The sequence below is a fragment of the Protopterus annectens genome, chromosome 3.part0 (genome assembly GCF_019279795.1).
Source record: "Protopterus annectens isolate FY-2018-M chromosome 3.part0, PAN1.0, whole genome shotgun sequence".
NCBI classification, from domain to species: Eukaryota; Metazoa; Chordata; order Ceratodontiformes; family Protopteridae; genus Protopterus; species Protopterus annectens.
In genome coordinates, this window is record NC_056731.1 from 394,296,437 (window position 1) to 394,321,962 (window position 25,526).

Sequence of the window (25,526 nt, forward strand, 5' to 3'; positions counted from 1 at the left end):
TTTGTTGACAGGGTACCAGGTGTGATTTCTTTTCGTTCATAGTGTACCCCAGACAAGTTAGCACCCTTTGTACAAAGGCCAGATGATTCAAAAGTAGGTCCTGGCTTTCTGCCTGAATTAGACAATCATCCAGGTATGGGTATATTTGAATATTTCTTTGCCAGCAAAATGCAATGACTGGAGCTAGGCACTTTGTGAATACCCTGGGTGCAGTAGATAAGCCAAAGGGCAGTGCAGACAACTTTGAAGCGTAGGTATCTTCTGCAAGATTCCCTGATTGAAATGTGCAGGTATGCTTCCTTTAAATCTAGTGTTGCCAACCAGACGTCTTTGCTTAGCAAATGGTGAAGAGTCAGTATCTTGAATTTTGGAATCACCAAAAAGGTATTTAGAGTAGACAGGTCCAGGATAGGATGCCATGAACTGTCTTTTCTGGGTAACAGAAAAAGTCTCGAGTAGAAACCTTGTCCCTTTTCCTCTTCTGGTACCAACTGAATAGCTCCCATGCTTAAGAGAGAAAGTACTTGCTTTTGGGCCTCTGCCCACTGATTTGGGGGTAGACATGGCCATCCGCTTGGTATTGGCAACGTGTGGAAGTGAAATCTGTATCCCTAGGACACTATATTTAAAAGCCATTTGTCCTGGGTAATGAGTTCCCAGTTCTTTGCATGAAGAGCAATTTTTCCCCCCAAAGGGGCAGACAGTTGAAAAGTGCTTGGAAGTTTTGAAAAGAAGTCACTGAGACAATTTACCATAGGGAGGAGTTTTATTACTCCCAGATTTGGAAGTGGAGGCTCCCCACTGCTTTGTCCTGTGCATACCCTGGGACTGAAGCCTGGGAGCTCTGCTGGATCTGGAAATGGATTGAAAAGGTCTGGCAGAGGCAGGAAAGGACCAATTCTTGGAAGGACAATGCCTACTAAACCTTGGTAGTCTTTAACAGTTTGCATAGATTTAGCTTTTTCCTCCATCTTTTTAAGAACTGCCTTGTTGCCAAACAGGCAGTCCTGGTTTAAGGGGAGCATCCAGTAATTTCGCTTTAACATGATCTGGCAAGGATTGCTCCTTGAGCCAAGCATGCCTTCTAAGTACAGACCCAGTTACAGCAGCCCTGCTGGATGCCTCTAGTGAATCAAAACCACATTGCAAAATATGTTTTCCAACTTGTTCAGCTGAATGCAGTAAATCCTGTAAATCCTTATTTTCAGCACAATCAGGAATCAACATAATTTTCTGTTTAAGCAATCCAATAATATGCTGCTGATACTTTAACATATGAAACTGGCAGTTTAAGGCCCTAATGGCCAAAGTTGCAGAAATGTATACCTTCTTACCCAATCTATCCAGCGCCCTGGAGTCTCTATCAGAAGGGGTAGCATTTTTGGCAGTAGTAGCTTTAATGCCCTTGGGTCCCTGTGAAATGGTCTCTGGATCCACAGTAGGATTTTTAAAAAGGAACTTGTGAGAGTCAGGAACGCTGTAATATCTATCAGGTTTTCTGGGAGCAGGAGGTAGAGAGTCAGGGGCCATGCTAGATTCCGAAAAGGCATCAACGTCTAGTAAAGGAGGTATGGCTAAAGGCCTGTGCTGGGGCAGTAGTAAGAAGTCCCTAAGCCTCTTTTTTGAATCAGAGTAATCGTGGCTTTCCCAGCGGAAAAAGAGTATGCAAGGTTTCACCAAAAGAGAACTCCTCTGGAAGGGATGCAGAGGGAATAGAGACCTCTGCATTAGAATCCTCATAAGCAGATAAGGGTAAATCCAGGTCATCAGAAGAAACAGAAATTTCAGAATCCTGGTCTGAAGATTCATAAGCAAATTCAGTCCTAGGTCTCTTAGATGGGGATGGCTGGCTTCCCCTGATTAAAGTTATAAGGTCTTCAGCCATTCTTATTATTTGTTTTTTATGCAGAGAGGCCTGGGCGTCAGTTTTCTAGGCAAGGTTCGAGCTTTAGGCCTTAAAGAAGAAGATGGTGTCGGTTTAATATGCAAGTCCATAGGCCTGAATATACCCTCAAAAGCCGGTGCCTGCACAGTGGCTCTGCATCCATCCAAGGTAGAGACATCCACAGGTTCCACAGTTGAAGCATCTCGCGGCATACCGGACTCCGAATGGGTCTCAGTAGAGGCCTGCAAATCAGAAGTAGTGGGTATCAGGGGCTGTGAAAGCACCTTACTGAGTACTGGCGACTGGCTTAGGAGAAGTGTCGTTGGCCGCTTTGGACCTAGGCGGCTTGTTTCTGTTTTTATCTTTCCGTTTCTTCAGAATAACCATAGTCGGATGGCTTACCGATGACATATCTGGATAATTGAACCAAGAACCAAAATATTTAGAAGTGTAAATATACCGACGACTGATAGTTCGTTGGTTAAATAAGGCACAAAACCAACAGCAAGGTACGTCGTGGTCAGGGCTTAGGCAAGGAATACAGTACGAATGAAAATCTTTATGAGGTATTTGCTTTCCACAAGAAATGCAATTATTAACTTTTACTGACATCGGTAAAGAGCAAGAAAAAGTTTCCCTAACGGGGTACTTAGCTTTACTTGAAGACTTCGGTTCTGAAACTCGAAAACGAAAATTTCAGGAGTCGGCCGACTGGCACTTGCGAACTGCTTCTGCTTTGGGCACCGTACGGCAAGAAAGACTGGGGTAATGGCGCTGGCTGCATGTTTTATACCCCTGATGACCTGACGTCATGGAAGAAGGGACAGCAACCGACGCAAGACCCAAGACTTTGTTAATCAGGCCGACTGAGGGCTACTGCAAGCAGATAACCCAAATGTAATGACTGCAACAGTGAAACATGAAGAGCATCCCTGACCTACCTGCTGAGCAGGAACTGATTCTATTGATCCCAGAAGAAACAGAGACGAAATTTGTTTTTCTACATCTGCCCTTTGGTTTGGAGGAGCATCTGGGAATCCTTTGGGAACTGGAAAGGTGTGGAAAGAAAACTTGTGGCCTAGGAATACAGTTCTAAGTACCCATCTGTCGTCTGTGATAGTGGCCCATACATTTGCAAAAAGTGCCAACCTTCCCCCTAAAGAACTCTCCAGGCAGGCAAGAACAGTCATTGAGAGTGTTTTGATTTAGACACAAGCTTAGAACTTCCCACCTTGGAAGTGGAGGCCTGCCAACGCTTAGACCTTTGGGGGTAGACGCCTGCCCCCTAGAATATTTGTAACCTCTAGTCCTTGAACGGGTCTGTCTGCTGGTATAAGGAAACATCCAGCTCTTAGAAGGGTAATTCCTGCTAAAGCGAGGAGGATGAACTTGCAGAAAATCCTTAACAGTTTGCATAGACTTGACCTTATCCTACATCTTCTTGAGCACTTCCTCCGCTTTGCTGCCAAAAAGACTGCCCTTATGCAAAGGTATGTCTAACAGCTTAGCCTTGACAGGCTCTGGAAGGGGCTGTTCCCTGAGCCAAGCGTGCCTTCTAATAACAGATCCAGCAGCTGTAGCCCTGCAGGAGGCTCCTAGAATGTCAAAACCACAATGTAAAGAATGTTTATTGACGAGACGGGCAGAATTCAGCAAATCCTGCATATCCTTACTCTCCGCCAAAATAGGCACACTTGCTATCCTAAACTTAATAGCCTCCAAGGTGTGCTGCTGGAATTTCAGCATATGAAAAAGACCTAATAGCAAGAGTGGCAGAGCTATAAACTTTTTTACCTCACCTCTAGGTTCCTAGATTCCCAGTCAGAAGGAAAAGGATTTTTAGTAACAGTGGCCTTAACCCCTTTAGGGCCTTGAGAAATAACCTCAGGATCAGCCAACGGATTCCTGAAAAAAAACAGATGAGAATCAGGGACCCTACAGTACCGGTCAGGTTTCCTGGGAGCAGGAGGAACCAAATTTGGAGTTAAGGAATTTTCCAGGAAAACATCATCAACCACTTCCACACTGGGGGAATAGCCAGAGGCTTATGCTGAGGTAAATCCAAAAAAGTACAGTTTTGTACCTACCATAAATGTAGATGTTCGTGTGTTCACCCTGCTGCAGTCATCACACTTGGGTTATCCTGCCGTCAGGCGGTCCCGCAGTCGGCCCGAATTCCAAAGTCTTGGTCCGGCGTCGGTTGCTGTCGCTTCTTCCCTGACGTCAGTGCGTCAGGGGTATACAAGAGGCATCCAACGCCATTTTCTTCAGTTTTTCTTGCCCCAGATGTCATGTGCCCCCAAAAGGTAGGCAAAATTATACATATAGATATATATATATATATATATATATATATATATATACATACATATGGCTATATAAAAATAAAACAAAACCCTTAGGTACAAGCAAATACACCACAGAGATAGTATAGGATAAAGTGGTAGAGATAAGTTCAGAGGGGATGGAGGGAGGGTAACCTGGACTGCAGCAGGGTGAACACTCGAACATCTACATTTATGGTAGGTACAAAACTGTACTCTGTTCATCGTGTTACCCTGCTGCAGTCATCACACTTGGGTTGAATCCCAAAGCTAAGGAGGGGAGGTGGAGTCAAACAGGGTTAGAAGAGGCTAGTAGGCCCTGCAAAACTGCAGTGGCAAAACCATCTCTAGTCTTAGAGTAAAGAGGTAAGTGATAGTATTTGGTGAAGGTGTGCACTGAACTCCAAGTAGCAGCTTCCAGAATATCCTTGGTTGGCACTCCCCTGAGAAAGGCTGCTGATGTAGCTGTAGCCCTGGTGGAGTGGGACCTAATGTTAGCAGGTACTGGTTTCCCATGATGTGTGTAGCAGAAACGTATGCAATGTCCTATCCATTTAGAAATGGTCTCTTTTGAGATAGCTTTTCCTTGTGATCCTGTAGCATAGGCTACAAAGAGCTGGTCAGTTTTTCTAAAAGCCTTAGTTTTATCCAAGTAGTAACGTAATTGCCTGTGAATGTCCAAAGAGTGCAGGAGTCTTTCTCCTTTGTTCTGGGGATTTGGGAAGAAGGTGGGCAAGTGAATGGTTTGGTTTAGGGCCACACTGGATACCACCATTGGCATAAAGGAAGGATTAGTTCGTAGAGAAACTCTGTCTTGATGAAAAATGAGGAAAGGTTCCACTGCCATTAGTGCCTGTAGCTCTGAGACTCTTCTAGCTGAGGTTATTGCTAGTAGTAGGGCAGTTTTCCATGAAAGAAATTTTAAATCAGTTGAAAAAGCTGGTTTAAAGGGCGGCAGTGTAAGTTTTTCCAGGACAAGTAGGTGTTGGAGCTCTCCATGGCGGTCTTAAGTTCTTAGCCTCTCTGAGGTACTGTCTTATGAGTGGATGTGAAAATAAAGGAGGATCCGTGCTGTAATGAGCTGAAATTGCTGAGGCGTGGATCTTAATAGATGAAAAGGAAAGTCCTTTGTGTAACATCTCAGTTAAATATTGTAGAATCTGAGGAATGTTCGGCTCCAGGGGAATTAGGCCTTTAGCCTGTTTCCAGGAGCAAAATCTTTTCCATTTGTCTGAATAGGTTTTCCTGGTGCTGGGCCTCCTGGCCTCCAGAATGACATCCATAACAGCTTTGGATAAAGGTGTTGGCTGGTTGTCTACGTAATTTGCCATGCAGCCAGGTTTAAAGTCTTGAGCTGGCTGTGTAGAGTCAGATTGTCTCGCTGGGTGAGCAGGTGAGGAATTTGTGGCAAAATCCATGGTGGGCCCTGGGCCATGGTCCTTAAAACTGGATACCAATGTTGGCATAGCCAATCTGGTGCAACGAGAATCATTTGTGGCCTCTCTAATCTGACTTTCAGCAGTACCTTTGCTAGAAGAGGCAGTGGAGGGAAGGCATACACTGTTAATGTTTTCCAACTGAACGAGAGAGTGTCCACTTTCCAAGCTAGTGGATGGAAGGTCGTTGTGCAAAATTTTTGAAGTTGGTGGTTGTGGGGGCTTGCAAACAGATCTATGTCTGGGCATCCCCATTTTTGAGCTATCATTGCAAATACTTGTGGATCTAGTTTCCATTCGTGTGGATCCATGATGTTTCTGCTTAGGTCGTCTGCCAAGGTGTTTTTCTTTCCTGGCAGGAATTGTGCTTGTAATTGAACCTGGTAAGACAGTGCAGTGTTCCACAAGGTCATTGCTTGCTTGCATAGAGGGTAGGAATGTGTGCCCCCTTGCTTGTTTATGTACCACATAACTGTGGTGTTGTCTGTCCTTATTAGTAGTTGCCCTGGGTGTAGAAGGTCCTTGAAAGCTGTTAGGGTATTCTGCACTGCTAGCATTTCTTTTTGATTGATATGCAGGTGTCTCTGATCTGTAGTCCATTTGCCCTGAATGCACTGTCCTGCCATGTGTGCTCCCCAGGCATAGTCCGATGCATCTGTTGTCATAGTTTGCATGGCTGTGGGTAAGGTGAAAGGCTGACCCTTGTTGAGGTGACATGCCTGTGCCCACCATAGAAACTCCTGTTGAAGGCAGGGAATGAGTGGAATCATTGTTTCCAAGCTGTGGCTGTGCTGAGTCCATACACTTTTCAGGTACCATTGTAATTTCCTCATATGCAGTTTTGCAAATGGTATTAGTAGAATGCAAGATGCAATGAATCCCAAGGCCTGCAGAATTTTTCTTGCAGGGAGTTGGGTCTTTGTTGCCATTATTTTGAAATATTGAAACAGTTGTCGTTGTTTGTCTGGCGTGAGATAAGCCATCGGGGCCGTTGTATTCAAGCTGGCACCCAGGAATGTTATGTTTTGTGAGGGCACTAGTTTTGATTTCTTTTCATTTACTGTGTACCCTATGCAACTTAGAAGGTGTTTGACAAATGCCAGAAGCTGTAAAAGAATGTCCTTGCTTTCTGCTTGAATAAGACAGTTGTCCAGGTATGGGCATATTTGAATTCCTTTTTGTCTGCAGTATGCAATTACTGGTGCCAGGCATTTTGTGAAGACCCTGGGTGCAGTAGATAAGCCAAAGGGCAGTGCACAGAATTGATAATGCGTTGAACCTGCAATGAAGCGGAGGTATCTTCTGCAATTTTGTCTGATAGGGACATGCAGGTATGCCTCCTTGAGGTCCAAAGTGACTAGCCTAGCATTCTTGCCCAGCATGGGAAGAAGCTGCTGTAGTGTTAGTATCTTGAATTTTGGTACTTGCAGATAGGTGTTCAGAACTGAAAGATCCAGAATGGGTCTCCATGCTTTGTCCTTTCTTGGAACTAGGAAGAGTCTTGAGTAAAATCCTTGTCCCTGCTCCTGTGTAGGTACCTGATGAATGGCTCTCATGTTCATGAGAGCTGTAATTTGTTTTTGTGCCTCTGCCCAATGATTTGGTGTCAGGTTTGGCATTCCTTTGATCCTTGGTAAGGTATGAAAGAGGAATCTGTATCCTTGAGAGACAATATTTAGAACCCAACTGTCTTTTGTGATGATGTGCCAGCTGTCTGCAAAAAATGCTAGTTTTCCTCCCAAGGGTGTTGCCAGGAGAGATTTGCTTGGTAGTTTGAGGATAGAGTCATTGTGTCTGCCTTCTGTTAGCTTGGGGCCTGTCTTCTCCTCCTTTCTGGGTAGCAGAACCCCATTGGCGAGGTTTGTAAGGGCCCTGTGACTGACCTCTGCCCCTTGGGCATCTGTATTTGCCCCTCTGTGATCTGTCTGAAGCTGGAAAGGACCAATTTTTTGTTGGCCAATTACTGCTGAAGCGAGGGGGTTGTACCTGCAAGAAATCCTTGACCATTTGCATAGATTTAGCCTTATCCTCCATTTTCTTTAAAACCTCTTCTGCTTTGACACCAAATAATACATCCTGTTGTAAAGGTGCATCTAATAATTTTGCTTTAACATGGTCAGGGAGGGTTTGCTGTTTTAACCAAGCATGTCTACGAATGACTGAGCCAGTAACAGCTGCTCTACAGGAAGCTTCCAGTGAATCAAATCCGCATTGTAAAGTATGCTTGCCCACCTGTTCAGCTGCATGCAACAGATCCTGCATTTTCCTTGAACTCAGGCTGTTCTGAGTGTGTGCTCATTTTTTGTTTTAACTGAGACATCAGGAATTGTTGATATTTCAACATGTGAAACTGGCAATTTAATGCTCTCATAGCCAGAGTTGCAGAGGTGTATATTTTCTTTCCCCATCTATCTAAGGCTCTGGAATCTCTTTCAGAGGGCACAGGATTTTTAGCCATAGAAGCCTTTGCTCCCTTAGGACCCTGGAATATGGTTTCTGGCTCAGCTACAGGGCTTTTATAAAAGAATATGTGTGAGTCAGGTACTATGTAGTATCTGTCTGGTTTGGCTGGAGCAGGAGGTAGTGAGTCTGGATTTAAACTAGACTCCAAGTAGACATCATCCACAATACCTAAAACAGGAGGAATAGCAAGGGGTCTGGTGCTGGGGTAATAGAAGGAACTCTCGGAGCCTTTTCTTAGAATCTGAGTAATCCTGGCCTTCCCAGTGGAAATGTTCCCTCATGGTATGTAATGTTTCCCCAAAGGAGTAGTCTTCAGGGGGAGATGCTGAGGGAACAGAATCTTCAGCATCAGAATCCTCATAAGGTGGAAAACTGTAATCCTGTTCCTCAGAAGAATCTGAGGAGACAGAAACCTGGTCAGAGGATGCATAATCCTTCTCTTGTCTTGGTCTTTTATCAGGAGGGGGATGGGAACCCCTGATAAGGGTAATTAAATCTTCAGCCATCTTAAGCATCTGTTTCTTAGGCATGGGGCCTTGACGTGTAGACTGATGAACAGTTTTCTTAGGTTTTAAAGGAGTTTTAAGTTTAGCATAAGATTTAATGGTGAGTGTAGTCGGTCTGAAGAAACCTTCTGCAACCAAAGGTGTTTCCTCTGCACCGGTGTCTAAATCTGTTCTGGTGTCGGTAGATGGCTGTGTCAGCCTAGTAGACTCCGCGTGGGAGTCGGCAGCTGTCTGGGGTTCCAGCTCTGCGGTCGTCAGGGGCTGCGTAGGCACCTCACTGAAAACCGGAGAACTGGCGACAGGCCCAGCTGAGGCCTCGGGGTCTGGCTTATTCCTAGGCTGCCTGTCCTTATCCTTGCGTTTTTTATGAATTGCGGTCGTCGGCTGCTCCGACAGCATGATATAATTGAATTTCCTACCAAAGTAATGCCGTGCGAAGTCAAAACGGCGTTTGATAGTGCGTTTATTAAACCTAGCGCAAAACCGACAACCTGTGACGTCGTGGTCTGGGCTTAGGCAAGGAATACAGTAGGAATGGAAGTCCTTATGAGGTATTTGCTTCCCACAAGAAATGCAATTGTTAACTTTTTCTGACATCGGACTGAGGCAAGAAAATGTTCCCCAACGGGGTACTTAGCTTTATTGAAGACTTTGGACTGAAATTCAAATCGAAAATCTCAGGTGTCGGCCGACCGGCACTTGCGAACTGCTTCGGGCACAGTGCGGCAAGAAAGACTGAAGAAAATGGCATCGGATGCCTCTTATATACCCCTGACGCACTGACATCAGGGAAGAAGCAACAGCAACCGATGCCGGACCAAGACTTTGGAATTCGGGCCGACTGCAGGACCGCCTGACGGCAGGATAACCTAAGTGTGATGACTGCAGCACGGTAACACGATGAACATCTCCCTAATCCTTTCCTTAGATTGGGGATAGTCCTGACTTTCCCATTTAAAATGCTCCCTGAGAGTATTCAAAGTATCACCAAAAGATAAATCCTCTGGGGGAGAAGCAGAAGGGATGGATTCCTCTGCATCTGAATCCTTAAAAGGAGAAAAAGCCTGAGACACTTCCTCTTCATCAGCAGAAATGCTAGAAGAATCAGAGCCAGAAAAAGACAAAGCCTCAGGAGAAACATCCCTGCTCCTTATCGAAGGAAGAGGCTGTGAACCTCTAATAAGGGTCAAAAGATCATAAGCCATTTTAACCATCTGGGATTGATGGGAACGAGAAGAAACTGGAGCCTGCTTTTTCACAGGCTTATGACTGGAAGATTTACCTGCAAGTCTAAAGGACTCAGGGGGGACTGGCAACCGTCGAAGTCACAGTAGAGGTCGTCGGTAAGAGCTTGCTGTCTGAACGAAGAACGAAGGCCTCAGACACCGGCGTCAGCGTAGCGGCTCCGGATCCAACTGAAGAGGCGACAGGTCAGAAGGCAAAATGGAGGCCGGAGGCCTGGGGGACTCTGAAATGGTCTCAACTGAGGCCTGCGGCTGCAAATCCACAGACTGCAGGGGCTGCAAAGCCGCCTCACTGGCTACCGCATGACTGACAACCATCCTAACATCATCTGAGGACTTAACCTTCTGAAGCCTGTCGCGGTCCTTATCCTTACGTTTCTTGGCTATATCAGAAGCCTGAAGACCAGCGGACGCCATACCGACAAACTTAGGCCAAACTCCAAAATGTTTAGCTAAAAGCTTAGCCAGACGGCGAATAGTATGCAGATTAAAGGAGGCACAGAGATCACAACTAGGAACATCGTGGTCAAGGCCTAGACAAATAATACAATGGGAATGAAAAGCTCTATGGGGAATCTGCTTTCCACGGGTAAGACAATTATTAACCTTTTCTGACAGTCGTTAAGGCAAGAAAAGAGGATCTCCAACGGGGTACTTAGCTGTAGTAGACTTCAACTTCGTAGTCAGAAATGAAAAAAAGGTAAACTGCGGACCAGCAGTTGTGCAAGAAATGCTTCTACTTCAGGCTCCGTGGCAAGGAAGACTGAGGAAGTGACGTCGGCTGCCTCCTTTTGTATCGGACGCCCTGACGTCCTTTACAACAGACGACAGCCGACATCATATTTACTTACCTTTGGTATTCTGGCTGATCCAGGGCTACTGGGAGCCGGATAACCCATTAGTTAGGGCTGCAACAGTGAAACACTATGAACATCAACTTTTTACAAGAAAAGTAAAAAAGAGGGATCCCATTTACAAGTACATAAAAGTAAGAGACAGTCAAGGAAAATACTTTTCCCTAGCTTAAATGTGTTTGTTTCTGTCACAAAAGTTTATAAGTAATGTGCAAGGTTTTTCCAAGAAGGGAACTTATCTGCCCAGCAACGGAACAATGTTAACCGACTGTCAATCCTTGAAAGCCCACAGAGGAGCAGTCGTCTTGGTGGCAGGAAAGCTCTGAAAGACTTGGCTCTCAAATCAGCCTTTCTGGCCAGTTCATCTCAAGCTGACTAATAGATTGGCACATAGAAGGCGCCCTGAAATTTTGGAAACCAACTGGCTGTTAGATCCTTTGCAGGATATAACCCATACAGTTGAGGCTAGTGTAGTAGTCCGCAGCAGTGATCAATATGAAGAACAATGTGCATTTTGTGGATACTGACTAGAATCACTCTTCATTATTTCCCTTACACTTGACATTTGACTTGCTTTATTTTCACTCACTATTGTTTGTATTTAAGTTTCTTCTTCTTTCTCCCACATCAGTTCTTGTATATGCTGTCTACATACTTCTCAATCTTGCTTACAGTTCTTTCCCTCTAAACTCAACATTGAACTACTATATTATTCCATCTTGTTCTTTCCCACACTTTTTAATCTCATTCCTTCATTTTACCCCACTTCCACTCCAATCTCTCTATCACTTCAAAATTCTCTCCTCTGCCCTCTTATTTATTCTCACCTTAGTTTCATTTATTTATGAGATAAAGCATGGAAAATATACTAAACTCATATACTTTTATTCATGTTATAATGTACTTATGTTTCTATGTTACTATACTGACACGTTCAATTAATTTTACAAATGTTAGTTTCAATTATATGATTGTGAATGTTTTGTACTATACTTGGAATTTTTTTTCCCCAGGCCTCAGCAGTGGTCTCTAATGGCCCAGTCATACTTTCCTGGCAAATAAATGCAAATATACACACAGATAGTTTAACTGTACAATGGAAATAAATATGAATGAATGCAGCCTCAGTTTCTTGCAAAAAAATATATGTTTCTAACACAAATTTAGTGCATACTGTAACAAATATCCACTGAGCTCCATTCTGTAGGTTCCTAATATTTCTGTTTGTACTTTGTGCATCTCCATTTGAATCACTTTAATAAGATCAAAGATCCATTAAATTGCCCCCCTGAAAGAAAAGAGGTATTAATATGAAGGGAGAGACTTAGTTAACTAAAGAATAAGTACAAAAGTAATTTAGCTTTCTCTGAGATGCAAATTTTAGCCAGTATTAAACATGTGACCTGCAGTTGGAATTACACCATTTCTCAGAATGCAAAAGCCCAGAAACAAGTCATACAACAACACTATCAGTTCAGAAGTACAAGTGTCATATTTTGTTATACCCTAGCTGTATTTAGGTTTATCTGTCTGACAGCCCTGACATTTAAAACACACTACTGTCTGCTATAATGTGTTTTTGTCTGCTTTCATTTTTCCCTGGGGAAACTTTTTGTAACTTCACAAAGTGTTCTTGCTGATCATCAAGTTACTTCCATGGACACTAACATTTCTTTATTTCCCTTTAGAGGTCAACAGCATGGTTCCAGTATGTCTATCATCCAGGCAACTATCGGAGAATTTTGTTTTTCTTTAAGCCCTATAATTTTCCACATTTGTATAAGTGTCAGGCATTTGGAAATGCAATGGGTTGGCACACAAGCTTTTTACTCACTTTTCGGAGAGATGCTACCCCCATTATCCATTAAAGGCAAAAGCCTCCATCGTTCTCTGAGCTTTACCTGAGATTTAAGACATAATGATCATCCATAATTCTTTTTTTGAGTTTACGATTATATGTCAGTTTTCTTTTTTATTTATTTTTTGTTCAATAGTTCAAAGTCAGAAAAGTTAGATTTGATTAGATTAAATGCTGCTTGAAATGAGAATATTTGTTTAAAAGTAATAAAGTTGATCAGTAAAATGCAAGTGACCCAATATTTACAGGGAGGTACGCAGTAGAAAAGAAGCTGGAAATGAGGAAAAAGCCCAACTGGGCATTCATAGACTTAGAGAATGCATATAAAAAGGTCCCAAGAAGGCTGATCTGGGCAATCCTGTGAAGGTTTGAAGTCCATGAAAAACTGGCAGAATTACTGCATGCTATGAACCATGATCTAATGAAGCAAGTACTTACACTACTTGGACTCACAGAGGGGTTTCACAAGGGAGTGGTTCTGCATTAAGGTTCAACTCTTTGCCCACTCCTATTCATACTGGTGATGGACTACATTAGCAAACTGGTTGGAGGGGACAAATGAACAAAACTGCTGTATGCAGATGATGTGGCATTACATGCAGACTTTGAACAGGAACTTCAGCAAACAAAATGGGAATGGAATGCAAAACTGAAGGCTTATTCATAGGAACTGACTACAGACAATACAGTGGTCATGATAGCAAATGGGAGAAATCAAAAGAACCTGAAAATTTAAATGGATGGGAAAAAAGAACATGTTAACAGTTTCAGGTGTCTGGGAGGTGTGGTTGAAAAGAATGGAAGGTTGAATGAGGAAGTTAAAACTGGAATCAGTGGTGTTGCAGCCAAATGGCACAAAGTGCCAGGGTTAATGTATAACAGAAGGATGCCAAAAGAATATGAAGTGTAAGATGTACAAAACAGTAATGCAACCCAGTGCTTCTATATGGCAATGAAACCTGAGCATTGAAGGCAAAGCAGCTGAGAAAGCTTGGGGTGATAGAGATGAAGTACCTAAGATGGGTAGCAGGATGTGGGAGCACATTGTCTCATCTAACAATATTCTGGCAAACACTTAGTGCTTGTTCACCAAAATAATTTTCAGTGACAGTGGATTTTGCTTTTTCTCCACTGTTATACAACCTTGGAGGTGGTATATAGAAGTCCATGTGACGTGGCTTACAAAATTGTTGAGTTGTTTGGCGAAGGTGGTATCTGCAAATGTTTTTTTTTCCATTCACCAAAATTACCTTTGATGACTCAACATGAATCCATAAGATGCGTACTATGCAACTTATGAAGAAACAAAGACATTGGAGCAGAATCCAAACTAGAAGTGAATGCAGAGAAGGTGAATAAGAACAGATTAAGGTGGTTTGGTCACATGTGCAGTACAGTAGAAGATGATTTGGTAAAAAAGACTTGAGATAAACTGGAAGAAGGCAAGACAACATGAGCATTCCAGCCAAGAGATGGATGGATGGATGGACTGTGTGAGAGAAGACCTGTGACAGTCAGTCATGACTGCTGCAGGAGGTAAGAAAGTGGCACTGAATCAAGAAATGTGGTGACAATTAATAGGACACCATGACCACGTGCAAAAATTGGGAAAATGGTTGATGATGAACAAGATAACCACTTCTTTTTTAACTAAATACAAGGGTTTGTCTAATGTGATGTTACCAGAATGATACTGCCAATCTGCAATGCCTTAGAGATGCCTAAGATTATATTTTCATCTGAAAAGTTAATGAAAGTGATCCCATTTTAAAAAAGATAACCATGTGTATGTCCATCCTGTCATTTTCTAAACTGCTTGCCCTGGTGAGGGTCATGGTAGCAGCAAAATGAACAGGGTGGATCAGACTTTCCTATCTCCATCTACCTATCTTATGAGGTCATCTTAGGAGATCTCCTGAATTTCAAAAAATGTGTCCTGGGGTCTGTGCTCTGCATGTGCCCTTTTCCCAGTTGGCTGTGCTGAATACACTTCCCATGACAGATGCCCAGTGTTATCTCCACTATATGCCCACTTTAACCACTGCTTCTCCAAGTTGTGAAGAGTTTGTAGTCCATGATCTTCCTAGATTTCAAAACCTCTCACAAATACATGGAAATTGAGTATAATTTCTCTGTAAAAAAAACTTTGCAATCTCATTCTTTCAGTCATTATGAAAAGCTCATTACCATAAATAAGGATTGAGACACAGACTAACTTGCAACCTGAGAGCTTCTCATGTGACTCAGTTCTCCACTACAGATCAGTGCAATACTTGAAGTATGGCTACTGCTGCTAAACACATCTACTTGACTATCTCCAGTTAAGTACTACCCTGACAAGTGAACAAGTACACAAGATAGTTAAATTCCTCCACCTGTTCCTCTTCATCTGACAAAGACCTCTGACTTAGACATGCTGATTTTCATCCTGGTTGCTCCAAATTAAGCAGCAAACTATTTCTGTACATGCTAGGAATTCACAGTCACTTGAGGGTAAGAAACCATCATTATCTTCTGCAGACAATAAAGATAAACCCTCATATATCTTAAATGGACACACTCTAGACCTTGGCTGTACCTGGATAACCCATCCAGGAAAATCACAAATAGAAGGGGATACAATGAACATTCTTGGCAAAGTTCTATTTCTGACTTGAATGTATCTGACGATGAAAAGTTCATAAACAAACAGAGACCAGATGACATGAAGCAGTCATATGCCTTCTTCATGTCAACACAACACATGCAGTTAAGTACAGACAGTCTCCCATGATAGTTCCAATAGCTGATCAATATCTCCATTATTGAATTTCAATGCGTTTATTATGCTTGCTTAACTAACACCACAGACTGCTTCAATCTGCTTGGATACTCTACTATTATCAGCTTTCGGGAAATATGAAGCCTTCATCATAACAGCTTTTGGACATTACTGATGGGATCAACAGTACAAACAAACCACTGACACATTTCTTACACAATGTACATAACCTTTAGCACTACTAAAATACTACTACTATTACTAATAATAAAACAACTTACTTCTACTATGGAGTCACTCAGATGTTTCTGTTGGCGAAAAAGAATATTTGTTGCTCCAGCAACAAAACCACGAATAGACACTTCAGATAGGAGGTGATGCTGCTGTAATGCCATGTAAGGTAAGCACAGATATCCCTGAAAAAGTACAAGTTTTAAGCCCAGGACAGAAATGAGCCAACTCTGGCTAAAGCAAATAAAAAGCAGTATAAATAATTAAGTAATTAGTGTGAAATGTATGGCACTTGGCCCAGGCATATGGAAAACAAAGAAACCACACACATGAAAATCAATTGTTCACATATCCCACTATTCTTATTCATTATCCCAATAAATATTTTGTTTACATGTCCAATCAGTATCCTCTTATTTATTTACTTAAGTTGGTTTACTACAGTAGTACACTTATTTCAATGGACCAGATACAGACAACCCCTGGTTACTATTACCACAAAAAATATATTTACAGGCATGAATACAGGCAACAATCAATTTAGCAGAAATCAGTTTTGACACATTTCATCTAGAAAAGAGAACAATGAATTATATAATCTTCACCAGGAAAGAGAGCAAGGATTTGTATAGTATATACACTGTAGTTACAATAACTTATATTTGTGTTTTGCATTAGATTCCTCTTGTAGCACACACATCCAGGAAACTACAGACCCATAAGACTCACTAGTCTTAGATGCAAAGCCATGGAAAGAATTATGGAGATGATCAACAGAGATATAGTAAACCTCCAGACACTGGACCCACCCAGTTTTTTCGTCAAGGGCAGATTATGCCTACTCAACCTGGTGGACTTCTTTGAGGAGGTCACCAAAGCAATGGATGAGGGCAAAATCGTTCACACTACCTACCTTGCCCTGGTCAAGGCATTTGACACAATACCCAACTTGGGCATTGTTGGCAAACTCAAGAGGTTAGGTACAAACCTGTATGTCACCAACTGGCTCACAGACAGGACCCAGGAAGTTAGAACTAGGGAGTCCACCTCTACAAAGAGGCAAGTCACAAGTGGAGTCCCTAGGGATCAGTCCTTGGACTGCTCCTTTTTGGCATTTACTTCTCAGAAGTCAAGGCCAACGTCAGTGGTCTCTGGCTGACTAAATTTGCAGATGATTGCAAATTAGGAGCGGTCACTGAATCTCACACTGACACAAATGTTCTCCAGGAGGGGCTGACACAGACAAACAACTCATCCATGCCTAGTAACCATCATATTGACAACACACCCCTTAGAATTGCCCCAGTAGTCAGGGACTTGGGGATACACATAGATAGTAATCTAGCTTTTGATCATCATGTGTCTACAGTAGTGAGGAAATCATTCAATGTTGCACAACTTATAAACAAAGGTATGGCATCTAAATCCAAGGAAGTCATTGGTCCACTGCATTCGGCATTCATCAGACCTATCATTGAGTACAATGCCCCTTTTGGTATGTACCTAACCAGGCATAGCCAACAACTGGAATGTCCACACAGAGGTTCCCTATTAAAAGAATACAGGGCATAAATAATATGTCCTATGCAGACCGCCTCAAGGTCCTATCCCTGTATTTTGTCTCCTACAGGTTTTTGAGGGGAGATCTATGCCTGGCATACAGGGCATTGTCAGACCCTGCTCTGATGGACCTCCAGCATATCCACAAAACAAACAGCACCATAATTACCCATTCTAAAGACTTAAACCTTGCCTGTGATATAAATAGGACCTGCTGGAAAGATAGGTATGTATCCCAGAGACTACCAAGTCTATGGAACAGGCACCCCATCCATGTGAAGCAGAGTTCCTCCCGAACCCAATTCAAGTGCAACTTGGATAATTGGATGGGAACCCGGAAATTCATCCCTGGTTTGGCACCTATGTCTCTAATGCAAACAGGTAACCTGTAAATGGCTCACCTCCCAAGCCTGTGCTTACAGTTATCAAGGGTATCAGAACTTGTAAAGATCTGGGATGCATGGCTATCCTTAAAAAGGCCCTTGTGATCATTAGCCTAGTAAACACTTATGAACCTATGAGCCACAGTCAAACTATCAGCCAGGCATTCTTTTATTATTATCTGTATATAGTACAAAACATTTTCAAATAAGAGCAGGTATCTTCTGGTAATAATGTGACAATCAATTTGTTATTCAAGCCTATGCTCACCTCCAAAAGAAGTGACTAAAACACAACTACTGAGTGATACAGCAGATACTCCAGTGGTGGTTACAGAGCTTCAAGTCTCCTTGGCAAACAGTTAAAATCAAGATTCTTTTAATTTTCCTTTATAATTTCATCAATCTTTCCCACTAGGTAAGACAGACATAAATGTTGGATAAAAACAAGGGCAAGGACTAAATCTCTTTTCAAAGCCAAAGCACTGGGAATGGTTCACATCTTGTCCAGAAACTAATGTTAACCCCTTTTTCACAGTACCCTTTTTCACAGTACATCTGTGGAAAAATGGAAAGCAGTAAGGCAAAGGGCCTTAAGGCATTATAGGCATCTACTGCTGGGTGATCACCACTGCTTTAAACCATGTCACAGTAATTACACAGACATCTACATTCTCCAAGGTGAGGAGAGATTGCAGGGAGTTGAGGTTTTTGTTTAGACTCCTGGCAATGAGCAGCAAGACCTTTAGATTACCAAGGATTGGTTTAGCTATGTTGGATGGTTCATCAGGTTGGCAATGTCTAAAAGGCACTATGGGGGTGGAGAAAGTATTAGTCAATATTTGGGGGACAAAAAGAAGATAAGGTGCAGAGATGGTGAAGCAACATGGTCTGTCAACCATATTCTCCCAGACTGACAAATACTGCACTACCTTTGAATGACACCAAAATCTAAACCAGTTGTTAAAGTCAAGTTATTTTCTGTTTACACTGTGGCATTATAGTTGCAGAAGGGAGAATGTTATTCAATTTTAAGTTTATACTGGCCTGGGACACACAGCCTGAGATCATCATGGCTCTCTTCATATAGTCCGGGAAGGTATGTCTAGGTCATTTATGCCCACATGGACTACGACAGAGTCATACCAGTACTTGTGGTTCAATGACCTGAGTGCATAAGTGATGTGGCAGATCCTGACTCCCTGTTAGGCAGCTGACCGTAATCACCTTTTTGCTCAGCATGGTGAGTAAGCATTTCACAAAGGAGTCTAAAGTGAGAAAGATATTGGTTTGTGGAGTTGTCTGCCTTATGGTGTCAGGAGTGAGACACTGGGTTGAGTATGAATGTGTCAGTCTGGGTGTTGTTGCAGTAGTGTGTTTTGAGGTTGATTACGATATTTATTGTAATTTCTGCATCTAGAAGGCATTTGAGGTTTGGGAAGCTTACTTTTAAGGGACTCACCGTTTGTGAATGTGTGTTTGTCCTGTGGTGTGTGTAGCACATGATACGTGGTAGTGTGTATTTCGACAACCTGTTTGGTAGTTGTAGTTGTATGAGAGATTATTGCCTCCAGTATACTTGTATCTCGTACATACAGTATTAGATTTTTTGAGAATATAAGTGGTTGTCAGAGAACATGAGAATTTCTTCACTGCCTCATGATGCCCAAGTCTACCAAGTTGGCTACAGAGACAGAAGAAAGTCAGGATTCATGGTTTTAGGTATTTATGTAATAAGCTTCAGTGTGAGTGGCACCAAGGGTGTATTTACGTAAGGCTGTGATTAGTGGCAAACTTGTTTTTGTGCTCCTCTTGTATACAACCACTGCATAGGGGAATTAAATGAGCATATAACAGATTTGCTTGGATGCTAACTTGGTAAGAACTACGATCTTTGTCTAATCTTGAAGAATGATGCTCTCCTTTGCACGCACCTGGTGCTCATCGGGCAACGACGTACCCAAGAACTCTTATGGGTACTTTTTATAAGGAAATTGAAATTCTAAGCACTTGTGCCTATGGAGGGCACTGCTAACCACTGCTGTACTATGATTACTGTCTCACAAATGCAATGGCTTTATACAAGCAGAGAAAATGACTAAGCAGACAAAATAGACTTTTGTGATGGTCAGTCACAAAAACACACCTGAAGCCGCCTGCAATTCCGAAGCTCAAAACAGACCCGGTTACTCACTACTACCACTAGAGTTCAGACCTAACCTTTCTTATTGTAAAATCGCACAAGGCTGAGCCCAAAGTGCAGAAACTGCTGAACAGGCACCAATTAAACAGCAAACACTTTATTGAAGAAAATGGGTAAAGTGCAGAAAAACAGAAGTTAAGATCAGTGAAATATAGTGGCACTTTACAATGATAAAGTGCACAGAAATGCAATAAATAATTCAGCAATACAGCAACAGCACACTTAGATAACTTAAGAAAAGTGCAACATATCAATCTAAATTACTTATATGTGCTAGGATGGCACTGGATAGAAGCAAAGCAATCAGAAGTCCTTCAACAGATGAAGAGAGGTTCTGGCAAGAAAGACTGTAGTAAAATTTAGACAAAAGAGCACAAAGACAACTGGAAATAATGGTTACAGATGAAGGGTAGCTGCATCACATGAAATGTAGAATCTTAAACCCTGGATAAGTAGATGGAAAAGCAATGGCCAAGCAATCCAACCACTCAAGCAGTCTGCACTCCAGCAACTTCATCATTACATACAAAATCCACCGTCCAACAAATTTTCTTGATGTTAAGTAGTTCTCTGAGATCAAGGATCGTTACAACTTTCATCTCTGATTCCTTTCCCATGTGAACACTGTTTGATGCTAAAAAATAAAAAATTTCTCTGGTCTTTAGTACAGCAACTGAAAATGAATGAATATGTGATTTAATTTCTGCTTGCTTTTCCATGTGAACTCTGATGCTGAAGTGCTTTTTTTTTTTCTCAAGACATTTAATACAGGAACAAGTATTATTCTGAAAGATATGCATACTGCGTTTACCTGGTATGATCCTCGGGAACCTACATATTACGAGGGGAGAGTCCCTGGTATTTTACTCTGGGCTTGCACAGAAACTGGTTAAAACAGAAGGCTGTGTAATCAAAGGGGTGATTTTTAATTGTATTATAGATCTCAGGTTAGACCGAGCACCCCTTAACTTGACCATAAACAAGAGGAATGATGAGGGCTGTTTAAGGCCTTGATTTGGGATGTGCACCTTTCAGAGACCTGCAGGAGATGGATCACAGGGTTAAGGTGACTCACTTGTTATTCCACAGACCATGGTTGTTATTTCCCCAGGATTCAGTAACGCCTACACTAAGTGTATACTGTTTTGAGTGAACAAACACAAACATAACTCACACCTTCTTCCTCCTAATTTTAGTTTTCCTACTAATGTTCTTGCAGCTTTAAATATTGACAGGGATTCATAAAGGTTACCACAAAGTGTAGACTACATGTACACTTACTGTAATCTTTCTGAGTGACTACAAAGCACAAAAAGTGTGCTAAGAATGTTCTTGAATACATATCCCCTGAGATTCATGACACTATTTTCCATGCAGGAACAGTACAACTGCTCCCGCATGGAAAATGGCCGCTTTGCGAACCATGTACGTACCGTTTTCACGTACACTAGTAGCCCTACACTGTGCCTGCACAGAAAGCCATGCGGGATGCTAATGAGCTCATTTGCTGGTGAAAACCATGCAAATGAGCCCGATTAGTGATCCAGCAAAGCAGCATGTTCCATGCTGGAACAGTTTCGCTTGCAGAAATGTATTCAGTTACCAACTGAATACATTTCTGCAATCTACACAACAGAGTCATGTCAGTGCTCCAGAAAGCATGTATTAATTAGGTTTTTATTGGCATGTAAAACCACTTGAAAATAATAAAATTAAAACTTTATTTTATATTGGCTGAACTCGGCCATTGAGGGCAGGGGATGTGGTATGCTAGTGGGAGGGGGGATAAGAAGTAGAAATGGGGGGGAGACTGCAGTAGAACTACTTTCTGCATTTTGCCATTATAGTCAGTGGCATGCAGAAAGTAAACACAGGCAGGGAACAGTGGTTGCTAAGGGGGACGGTTCGGGAATAGTGCAGTAACTAGGGCTTAAGGCAGTGGGGTATGCTAATGAGGGGATTTATACTGAATCACAAGTTGAACAGGAAAACTTCTAAGTGTCAGACTGCACCTAACCATGTAGATGCTCTAACACCACTGTGTAAGGCAGGAGGAGCAAGGAACATGAAAAGGGGGTGTGTCGTGTTTGCTGGAAGCACACTGGAGCCCTGTTGGCTGGTGTCTGCTTAGCTAAGCATAGCTAGGAGAGGAGTTGTGTCTGAGGCTGTGCACTCATACTCCATGAACTGAACAGAGTGTGCATGTGCAGGGGAGGGACATATCTTGCTGTTTACACTACCAACAGGCTGAAAGAGGAAGGGTAGAAAGAAAAGGCAAAGGAAGTAGCAGAACAAGAGAAACACGGTACAAATCAGCAATATGGGAGTCTGCAACCCACAACTGGCCAATGAAAGCACTCGAAAAATACAGCCGACAGGTGGCTGTAGAGCTGAAGATGGGAGGACATGTAAAATAGAATTAAAGGGCAACAGCACAAAATAAAGGTGAACTGATGTGGAAATCACTACTATGGGAGTCTTGCAACTCAGAATGGGCCCTGCAAATATAATACAGCTGGCAGGTAGCTGTAAATGGAAGGAGATGCAAGTAAAAATTAACTACAAATAGGGCAACAACAGAATAAAGGAAATTATCCACAAATCACCAGTAATGTTTCTAACACTCACAGCGGCTAAATCCAAGCCATGAGCAAGTAAGCTGGCAGTTGGAATAAATCAGAAACAGACAATCTGACAGGCAGCAGTAGCATGACACCACTATAAAGTATGGAAACACCACTCAGTCTGCATTTCCCCACAAACTCTGCACCTATGGAGTAAACCTGGGAATTTAAACCGACAAAATGCTAGGGGCTGTCATTGCTTGGATACATCACTATGTGCTGGAGGCTGACAGTGGTGAGGAGTATAATGCAGCCAACCATCGCAGACCCAGGAGGAAGAGGAGAGTGTTCAGAGATCATAGAGCATTACAGGGTGGACAGGGACATACTTCAGCAAATTGTTGAGCTGTGCTGGCCTCGCCTCACATCCACAACAGAGGGGAACCCATCCCAGTGGATACTAAGGTATGTGTAGCCTTAAGAATACTTGCTACAGGTACTTTCCAAAGACCTATTGGGGTATCATGGGGGTGTCACAGGCATCTGCATCCAGAGTACTCCATCAGTTCCTGGATGTATGCTACCACATGTCCATGAACACATCTACTTCCCCAACACCCATGAGGAACTGACCAGCAATATGCATCTCTTACACCATGTAACTGAATACCCACTGGGTGCCATAGACTGCACGCACATCCACATCAAAGCAGCACCCAGTGAGCAGGGTAGGGTTTACATAAACCGCAAGGGCTTCCCCTCCAACTGCCAGGTTGTGTACGATGCCCAGGGCATTATCATGCAAGTGTATGCTGGCAGCCCTGGAAGCTATCACGACTCCCACATCTGGCATTCCTCACAGCTGTATCAGGGGATTGCCAGGGGGGACATCCCAATTGGCCATCTAGTGGGGGATGCTGGCTACGCACTGGAGCCTTAGCTGATGACACCCATCAGAAATGCACACACCTCCGAACAACAATGCCATAATGAGGCACACGCACAAACCAGAATCATTATAGAGCATGTGTTTGGGATGCTCAAGTCACGATTCCGCTGCCTTGACATATCCGGTGGAGCCCTGCAGTACTCTCCAGCTACATGTGGACAAATGTTCATAGTATGTGCCATGCTACGTATGATCCTGTGGAAACAGCTGCAGCAGGAACAACACGGGGAGGGGCCATACTACCCCCCACCATTGCCAAGGTCACCACTGGCACAGAGGGACTTGGAGGAAGAACTTCCTGAGCCTGGTCCTAGAGGCAGACAGAGGCATGCCCAGTTTGCCTATGCCTTGGCAAAAGGGAACGCATGGCACACACACTGACACTGTAGGGACCCAGGGACTGATACGTCTCTCCAACTCGCACATACAGTAAAAGGGATGCCAAACATGACACTACCTGTACTTTACCATGTTTAGGGAGTGTACTGCATATGTCCCACATAGTCAGCCCTCCAGCACCATCCTCATTACCACCCCAGGCACAAGGTAAGTCACCCTTACTATCAATTACTGAATGGAGTAGTACGTTCTGATAATTATATCTATGCTATGGATGCAAAATCCATAACAAAATACTGTTGTCCCTATACTAGGCACTAGTATTCAAGGTGACAACTCCCATTGCAGTACATGTGGTGGCTCGACTAAATGTGGGTGTCCACAGGTCATACACATGGATGTCAATGAGCATTCCCATACCCACCCCCCCAGCCTCACCTAGCAGGACAGGTGTAGATGACTGGAAAAAATGGTCTGGCAAAGCTCCACAAATGCTGGCAATGGTGAACAGCCCCCCTACAGACCTACACAGACATACTACAACAGGTCTGGCAGTTGCAGTATAGTTCTGAAGAGTAAGAAGTCTGAAATTGAAATGTATGCTATTACAATCTAACTTGTGTACTTTACTGATATGCCTCCATTCTGCAAGATAGGGCACAATACAATACAAATGGAAGCAAACAGAGTATAACTGAAATACCAGTGCAGTCAGTGCAAATGTGTAAAGTTGTCAGGTGTGCCCCCCCCAACCCCATGTATAAATGGCAGTAACATGTAAGTCTCCAGAGTAACATCAGTGGAGCACAGATTGCCTGATCTGTCCCAATCAACATGATAATTGGTGTATGTCCTGAGCTGTCCCAATCAACATGATAACTGGTGTATGTCCACTATATGCAGGGGTCAGTGTGCCAATTTTTTATGAGTGTTTAATATTGTCTGGAAGTGGACAGCATGTAGGCCTGGATGTTGCGTCTCAGTGGCCTAGGTACAAGTACTGTGGTTGACAGGGCCATGCTCTAACAACTACAGTGCCAACCAATCTGCTTCTCGGCTACACCTATGTTACTAGTTGTACACACTCACTATTCAGACATCAATATGTGTCACTGTCAGAAAGCTGGACAGGCTATGAACAGAGGTCCATACATACAAACAGTATGCAGGTGGAAGTACTCTAAGCAGTGCCTAGAAAGTAACTCTGAACTGCACACACCTTTGGAATTAAACATTGAGGTTAGCATCACGTTAGTTGTCCCTCTAATATGGAATACTGGTTGTCTGCCCAATCACAGGCAGCCCACAAAAGCCACAGTTATAAAGTAATGACACACTGCTGATGTCCACATACAAGGCAGGAGAAGGAGAAGGTCCCAGTCATATCTGTGAGTCAGGTGCCATAAGCTTTCATATCACTCATGCACTCAGTCCACCTTGCCCCAAAAGCCACAGGTATTTCATCAGTCATATCCTTGCTGTTGGGAATGATTATAGAATCATCACACTTCTTTTATGGAATACACAAAGGATGCAGCATGCTGAAATGGTTTCCCATGCAGGTGTGTTCCTAGCCATAAGCAGCACCCTGCACACATCCAGACTGATGCATCAGTATGAACTAGAAGGATTGCCAGGAACACCTCACCCACTTGCCCATATCACCCCAGGGGAATCCATTGGCTTGCAGCCTGGTAACGTATGAGTGACAAAATGCAGTGGCCTGCATCACTCTCATGTGGCCTACAGGCCTCTGGCAAATGCCTATGACTCATCCATAGGGCCATCATATGCTTCACCCATAGTGCCATCATATGGAATGTCAGAGTCCTAACTAACAACATAACATATTAAGCAGAAAACAAATGCAAGGCCATGCTGACAAATTCCAGTAGCATGGCTCTCCATGTCCTAGTGCAGGAATTCTGGACCAAGACATAAATACTGCTGTGATAAAGGTCAAACTATA

At 43.0% G+C, this 25,526-nt stretch overlaps 1 protein-coding gene across 1 annotated transcript in view; it reads right to left on the reverse strand.

Moving 5' to 3' along the window:
* The window catches only part of AVL9 (AVL9 cell migration associated), a 1,171,768-nt gene that overhangs the window by 282,484 nt on the left and 863,758 nt on the right, over positions 1–25,526 (reverse strand). Inside the window, exon 11 of the mRNA XM_044064846.1 lies at positions 15,613–15,747. Coding sequence (XP_043920781.1) covers positions 15,613–15,747 — 135 coding nt within the window. The remainder of the gene's footprint in view (positions 1–15,612; positions 15,748–25,526) is intronic.